At 69.9% G+C, this 7,600-nt stretch overlaps 1 protein-coding gene across 1 annotated transcript; it reads left to right on the top strand.

The window, feature by feature from the left end:
* The first annotated feature begins 325 nt into the window (after nucleotides 1–325).
* On the top strand, nucleotides 326–5,667 carry CRIP2 (cysteine rich protein 2). Its single transcript, XM_070477689.1, has 8 exons — nucleotides 326–641; nucleotides 3,501–3,595; nucleotides 3,673–3,730; nucleotides 3,971–4,111; nucleotides 4,231–4,299; nucleotides 4,374–4,468; nucleotides 4,983–5,040; nucleotides 5,114–5,667. Exons 1-8 carry the CDS (start codon nucleotides 599–601, stop codon nucleotides 5,179–5,181), a joined length of 627 nt encoding a protein of 208 aa, XP_070333790.1. The 5' UTR covers nucleotides 326–598; the 3' UTR covers nucleotides 5,182–5,667.
* Nucleotides 5,668–7,600: the final 1,933 nt, after the last annotated feature.

The raw sequence follows: 7,600 nt of genomic DNA, 5'->3' as shown, positions 1-7,600 counted from the left end.
AGTGTTAGGTGGGGCCGGGACCGGGCCTGGACCGGGTGGCGCTCCCGCCCAAATCCCGCTCCTGTCCCAGAGCGAGGCCGTTGCTATAGAAACCGAGCAACAAAGGGAAGCGGGCGGCGGCGCGCAGCAGGGTGGGGTGGGGTCCTCTGGGGACCCGGACGCCAGCACCGGGCCGGGCGGGCTGCTGCGCCGTCGGGGCGTCAGTCTGCGTGTCCCGACGCCGCCCTTCCGGGCCGAGGCCCCGCTGGCCAGGACGCCCCCAGTCAGGGGGCCGCGGAGTCCCAGCCCCAGCCGGTTGCCCCGAAGTTGCCATGGAAACAGGCGAGGACCGAGCGGGCCCGGTAGAGGCCACCGGCGCGCGAAGCCGAGGGGCGCCAGGCGGGTCGCGAAGCCCCCAGTCAGCCCTGGCAGGTGCGCCCCTGCCCCCGCGGCGTCCCGGGCGGCCGGACCCCGGGGGCGGGCTCCCGACGCCCCGCCCCGGCCGCAGGCCAATGGGCGAGCGGACAGCCGGGCGGGCGGGGCGGGTGCGGCGGAGGCGGCGGCTGCGGCGGGGAGACGGGAGCGCGCGGAGGACGCGGGGCGACTAGGCGTACGGACCATGGCCTCCAAGTGCCCCAAGTGCGACAAGACCGTGTATTTCGGTGAGTGCCCGGGCCCAGCCACCGCCCTTGGGGTCAGCTCCCCGCTACAGAGCCGCGAGCCCCTGGCGCTCGTCGGCCAGCGCCCGGCCACCGCCCTAGGATGCCCGGCCCCGATCCGGCTAGTCCGCTGCCCACGCGGGTGCGGCCGGAGGGTGGAGCGGCGAAGAGCTGGGGGGCGGCCACGCCCGAACCCCCGAAGTGGCCGACGGGGACGAGGCGGGGGCCCGAGGCCTGGCGGGCGGGGGCGCGTGGACCCTCCAGAAAGCGGCCGGGCTTGGGGGAGCGCTCTGCGCTCGCGGCCGGTCGCGGTCCTGCCTGGCGGAACCCAGCGGGGCGGGGTCGGGCGCAGCAGCAAGCTCTGCGCGCTTTTAGCGCGCTCCGGCCTTTCTCTACCCTTTCGCCCGGACCCCAGTCGCTCCTCCCACGGACACGTGGCCGGGCCGGCTGGCTTCATGACCCCCAACCCCAGCCCCGACCTCTGCACATGCTGGGCTAGGTCTAGGTTCTGTCTGGATTCAGTCCATGCGGGGGCGACCTTGGCCTCCACCTCTTGCGCGTTCTGACACGCTCCTTTTCTTGGCCAAGTTCCCCCTGGACTCTCCTGTGGTTGGGGTGAGGAGCGAACCCCCACAAGCAGGAGAGGACGCTGGAACCCAGGTGGCCAGGCCCCCTACCTCCTCAAGGTCAGAACATCCAGGAGGAGGGAGTGAGGGGGAGAGCCTGTCTCTGCCTGGACGCCCCCTGCGTCCAGGCAGAGACTGCCCCCCATGGGCGCACCCACTCGCTGGCACTCCTACCCTGGTGTCTGGCTCACTCCCTCACTTTCCCTCACCCTGGCTGGCCTCTTCCCCACTTTGCCAGGGTCCCTGCCCACTGAGCCTCCCACCAATGCCCGCACAGACAGACTTAGTGGCACAAGCCAGAAGAGCAGGGGAGATAGGAACAGAGAGAAGACCCTTCTTTGAAGACCCTTCTTTTGTCATCCTCAGGGCAGTGGCCAGGGTCTGGGGTGGGGACTGGCCGAGGTGAAGATGGCCCCTTGGTTTCCCTGTGGACGGGTGGGAGGAGGAGGCGTAGGCCGTTGTTTGCTGTTCCCAGAGGGGAGGGACCGGATTTGGCCTGAAGTGCTTCTGGCCTGGCTGGAGGCCGCGGGGCTTCCGGCTGCCTGCTGGGGAGCCCGCCCAGCCCTCGGTCCCCATCCTGGACAGTACTCATCCCTGTAAGGCTCAGGGTAGGGGCCAGCCCCAGGGTCGTCCTGCCAGCCCTGCTGCCCACATCTTTACCAGGCCAGCTCAGGGGCAGGCTGACAGTCCCGTGTACAACCCGGAAAAGCGCTTCTGCCTGCTTGGGCGGCTGCTGGCTCCCAGCAGAAAACAAAGGCTGGCTTCTCTCCTAGTCTGGAGGCCCTGGTGGAGGAAGGGGCGGGGCCAGGACACTGCCACCCCAAGTCAGGCTGCACCCCAGTGGGTGCACGGAAGAGCCGGGCCAGGGCACCCCCACAGTGACCTCAGGATGCTGAGTCTTTGTGTCCCTGACAACTGCAGCTGGGTGGGAGCTGGTTTCTTTCCAAGCCATTAGACTCAATCGATTCTGCTTTCCCAACTTGGGCGGGTAACGTGTGGCCATTGACCTGCCCAGTGGGTCCGAGGGTTATTCCCCTGCCCCCGAGTGGCCACAGCCTAACAGCTAGCCAGAGTATCATGGTTCTGGCAGCCCTGAGCCGCAGCTGCCTCGGCCACCGCTGGCCAGCGGGAGAGCTGGGAGAGGTTGCCAGGCTGGCATGGGATCTGAGCCCGCCTTGGGCTCAGCCAACTCCTGTCTGCCCTGGCATGGACCTGCGGGAGGCCTGGCCAGCCTGAGTCCCAGCCTCCTAGGGTGGAGTGGCCAGAAAGATCTATAAGCCTGTGGTGCCCCCGGGAAGGGTGGGGGTCCCAGAGGCTGCCCCTGGCCAGGCCAGCAGGTGCCACCAGGGCCACTGGAGCCAGAACTCAGAGCCCCGAACCTGAGCCACCAGGAGCATGAGGCTCCTCCAGGAGCCTCCACAGGCCTCCTGGGACTGGAGGTGTCCTGGCCCGGCCCCCGCTCCCCGCCCTGCTGGTGCCCTGGGGGAGGCCTGGCCCAAGCAGGGGCCGCTCTGGAAAGGAGTCCCCGCTTCTTGGCCAGGTCCTGCCTAAGCGGAAGGGCCCCAGCCCACCCACCCCTCTCCTCCCCTTGCCTCTGACCAGGCCCCTTCCAGTCGGGAGGATTCCAACTCGGCTCCAGCGGCTTCCTGCCCAGTCCTCCGCCCTTTTCCTGCTGTGCTTCCCTGGGGAAGCCCCCAGCTTCCGTCCGTCGGGAGATGGCCCAGCAGCCCAGGAGTGGGGGGAGGCAGGGGGCAGGGAGGGCCCCCGACATGACCCTTAGCAGCTGGTCTCAGAGCTTGGGCGCCAAAGCCGGAGGCAGGAGGGGCCGGTGCTCTCGGCGCTTAGGGTGCAGAGGCCAAATATGGACTGCCAGCGCCCTGCCCTGTCCCCTGGGGGGCCACAGGGACTGGCCTCTCCACCGGGGGTCTGGAGGCTTGGGGCCACTCCCCTCAGCCCGGGACTGGGACTCTGCTGGCTCCTCAGGGCCCTCCTGGAGGGTCTGGGGCCATGTGAGGGGGGCATATGTCAGGGAGGGGCAGGTTTGAGCTGGAAGCCGTCCAGGCTGCCTGGTCCAAGCAGTGACCCAGGGTGATGAGGAGTGGATGGTGGGGGCGGCCACACGGCTCCAGGGGGGTGGTGAAGGGGACCCAGGTGCCGAGGCTGCCCGGGACCTGGGGGCAGCAGGGGCTGAGTGTGGGGAGTGGGGGCGCTGCACTGACACTGCCCTCCCACCCAGCTGAGAAGGTGAGCTCCCTGGGCAAAGACTGGCACAGATTCTGCCTCCGATGTGAGCACTGCAGCAAGACGCTGACCCCCGGGGGCCATGCCGAGGTGAGCCCCCCCCCCCAGGCAGGGAGGGGGCGGGGAGCCGGGCCAGACCCCACCCTCAACCCCTGCCCTCTGCCTAGCACGATGGAAAGCCCTTCTGCCACAAGCCCTGCTATGCCACACTGTTTGGACCCAAAGGTGAGGCTGGGACCCCATGGCCCGGGTCGGTGCGGACACCCTGCCCAGTTCAGACGTCCCGTATCCCCTCCCTCCTGGAAGGACAAGCACTCTCTGTGCCTTCCCCACCGTGGCCCTGGGTGGGGGGGTCCTGGCCCCCCGTGGCTGAAGGAGCCTTCCAGGGAAGTTGGGGGTGGCTGCGAGGCGTGGGGGTAGGGAGGGCCCTGGCTCCCGCGTCCAGTGCCTGCCCACCGCCCCCAGGGGTGAACATCGGAGGGGCCGGCTCCTACATCTATGAGAAGCCCTCCGGCGAGAAACCCCAAGTCACCGGCCCCATCGAGGTGCCTGTGGCCCGAACCGAGGAGCGTAAAGCCAGCGGCCCCCCGAAGGGGCCCAGCAAAGGTGGGCGGGGGGAGGGGGAGGGGGAGGGGGGGGGGAGGGGGAGGGGGGCGGGGGGAGGGGGGAGGGGGGCGGGAGTAGGGGCGGGGCGCCGGTGGACCCTGAGCCCTCCTCCCTCCCAGCCTCCAGCGTCACCACGTTCACCGGGGAGCCCAACATGTGTCCTCGCTGCAACAAGAGGGTCTACTTCGGTGAGTGGCCGCACCCACCCCATCCTGGGAGGTCTACCCCGGCGCCTCGGCGTCATCCTCTGTCCCCTCCCCAGCCGAGAAGGTGACGTCTCTGGGCAAGGACTGGCACCGGCCGTGCCTGCGTTGCGAGCGCTGTGGGAAGACGCTGACCCCGGGCGGGCACGCGGAGGTGAGAGGCGCGCGGCCCCGGATGGCGGCGGGGGCCGGCGGGGGCCCAAAGGGGGTCTCTGAGGGTCCCGGGGGGCGGATAGGGGCCCAGACTGGGGGCTGCGGGCCCGGAGGGGCGGGGCCCGAGGGGGGCTATGAGGGTCCGGGGGCGCGGGCATCCGAGGCGGGTGGGCAGGGCTACGGGGGGAGCCGGGCGGAGGTCGAGGGGAGTTATGAGGGTCGGCGGAGGGCGGGGACCCGAAGGGGGCGGGCCGGGAGGGGTTCTGTGGGCCGGGAGGGGCAGGGGTCTGTTGGGGGGGCTGGCGGGCCCCGAGGGGAGCTGCGGGCCGGGAGGGGCGGCGTACGCTGCCCCCTGGAGGCCAGCCTGGCGCTGTGTGCTCACGGACGTTGGTGCAGCAGCGGCGCCCAGGGAGCCGAGGGCTCAGGGAGAGGGGCGCCTGGACGCGGAGGAGGCCATGGGGGGCGGTGGGCGGGAGTCTGTGGCCCCCTTCTCATCACCCGCACCCTGTCCTTAGCATGATGGCCAGCCCTACTGCCACAAGCCCTGCTACGGAATACTCTTCGGACCCAAGGGTGAGTGTGGGCTGGAGTGTGGGCCTCGGGCTCCCTTCCGCCCTCCCTTCCACCGAGCGGTCTCTCTCTGCAGGAGTGAACACGGGAGCCGTGGGCAGCTACATCTATGACAAGGACCCTGAAGGCAAAGCTCAGCCCTAGGCCCCGGGGCTGCTCTGCGCGGGCCCCTGACCCCCGACCCACTGCTTGGCTGCGCGAGGAGAGTGCCCGCTGCCCAGGCCGCCTCTTCACCTGCAAGTCCAGGGCCAGAGAGCTGGGGGAGGAGGGAGTCCCTGCCCGACCCCGGGACCCTGCCCCTTCTCTGTCTCCGGGTGTATCCGCCTGTGTGTCCCCGACTGCCCGCTGCCCCCTTTCGTCCTGGCCCCACGTGTCCCCACGTCGGGGTCTCGTGGCCCCACAGGCCCCTGGTGTCTCCGTGGCCTGGGTGACCTTTCTGAGGTGGCGCCACCCCCGTCCCGCCCCTGCCCTGCCCACAGTGTTATTTATGCCCCCCTTGCCAGTGACAGCCACAGCCACGCCCCCCACCGTGTTCCTCTCGCCTGCCTCGCCAGCGCCCGCCCACCACCCTCACGTGGCTCACACTCGAGTGCTGGGACTTTTGCTACCAATAAAAGGTCTGAAGGTCAAGGGCGCTCGTGTCTGTGGCTCTGGGGTGGACTTGCAGCCAGGGCCCATCTCTCAGTACAAGCGCCCCCAGCACCCCTGGGCCCCGTGTGGGGTGGGGGCGGGCCCCTGTGCCCGTGGGTGGGAGGCAGGGAGGCTCTGGTTTGGGTTGGTTTAGGCGAGTGGGGGGCTGGGCCCCTGGGGAGGACCGGACTAGATGGAGGTGGGGAGTGCGGGAGGGCTGGGGTCCTGGCGCCCAGACATGGGCACTAAGACCCGGGTGCCTCGGTCCAGCACAGAGCGGATGGGGGTGGGGGGCGGGGTCAGCCTCCGGAAGAGGAGCTGAGGGCACCCGGTGGAGGGAGGGAGAGACAGACGGCCCCTCCTGCAGGGGAAGAGCGGCGAGGGGTGGGCAGGACGAGGTAGACCCTCAGCCCAGGAGGAGCGTGGAAGAGGAGGGCTTTGAGCAGAGAGGCACTGACTGGTTGGCGGCCTCAGCACGGGTGGGAGCCCAGGGACAGAATGCAGGCTGTCTGGAGGGCCTAGCGCTCCTGCCTGAAGAGTTTCTGCATCTGGTTTGCGGTGTTGATGGAGTCACCTCTGGGTTCTGCAGGCTGTCCCTAGCAACCGGGAACCCCCAGCAGCTGGAGGAGCCCCCTCCCAGACTCCCGCCCACGCGCCTGCCTTCCCTTTATCCGCGGCTCCCTAGCAGCCCGCCAGAGGGCGCCCCTTCTCTTCCGCTCCGGGACAGAGCCCTGGTAGACCCGCCTTCCACGGCTCAGCGCCTGCCCCGTCCTGCTCCCAGTACCGCATCCCCAGAGGCCGGGCCCCCCCGGAGCCAGGAGCTTCGGGGCCTGGTCATCTCTGGGCCTGTGCCCTCAGCACCGTAGGCAGCCGGCTCCGTATGTGCCCTTCCCGTCCCCCCCGCTGCCGGGGGGCCAACTCCCAGCACCCCAGCCCCTGGCACAGGCCCCTCTCTGGCCCGTCCTCCAGGACGCGGGCTGAGACAGCTGGGCCCGAATGCTGGGCTCATTGTCCTCCGAGCAGCCATCCGTGTCCCTCGGGTGGAGCGGCCGGCTCGGTGTCTGCAATGCCAAGCCGCCCTGCCTCCTCTCGGCCCGTCCGGGTGCCCAGTGTGGGCAGCAGTGTCTCCTTGCACTTGTCTGGCGCCGGGAACACAGCCAGAATGTGCAAGGCGGTTGGCCTGCCCCGGGGGTGGGAGGCCCTGATGCAGGTACCCCAGGGACGCCCTGCTTTCACCCCGGGCAGAGGTAAGGTGTGCACTCAGGAGCGGCTGGGACGACTGTCCCCATTCCCACCTCCCTCCTGCCAAGCCGAGGCTCCTTGGTTGGGGGGTCGTTGGGACCACCCCCAGCACCCCAGGCCCGCCCTTGCCGAGGGCTCCCCTAGCCGGATGGGAACTTCTTGCTGTCCTGCTGGTGGGGGCTGCTGAGAGCACAGCCGGGCCCCTCCTCCTTTGTGAAGCTCCAGTGGAAACTGCACCGGGGAAACTCGATCTCCTGCGAGCCCTTCCCCCAAACCCGGGAGGAGGGGTGCCTATTGTGTGATTGCCGCCTTGGGGGCAAAGTGAGGGGCACCGGGTCCCCCCGCCCCGAGGGAGGATCAGCTGCAACCTGCCTGGCACTAGTGCCTCCCACTCGTGGGGTCTGGCCGGGGAGGCCGCGTTCCGTTTCCTGCTTTCGGGAGAGTGCTGAGCCTCTGTGTTTGTTTCCCCGGGGTTGTCATGGAAACCGGGGCGGGACAGCTCCCTTCCGGCTCCTCGCGGTCGCTGGGTGCCACCAGTGGGGGCGGCGGGGGCCCGGTGCTGCCAAGGCTTCCTCGGGGACCCCAGCTTCAGGGAGCATCCCCATGAGCCAGGTGTTTCCTTGGGCACCCCCGCAAGATGCCGTGGAGGCCTGTGTGCGGTGCGCTGCCCTCTCTGCCTGCCCCGGCCTGG

Source organism: Odocoileus virginianus, chromosome 16 (assembly GCF_023699985.2).
Source record: "Odocoileus virginianus isolate 20LAN1187 ecotype Illinois chromosome 16, Ovbor_1.2, whole genome shotgun sequence".
NCBI classification, from domain to species: Eukaryota; Metazoa; Chordata; class Mammalia; order Artiodactyla; family Cervidae; genus Odocoileus; species Odocoileus virginianus.
This window is presented reverse-complemented; position numbering and strand designations above follow the sequence as displayed.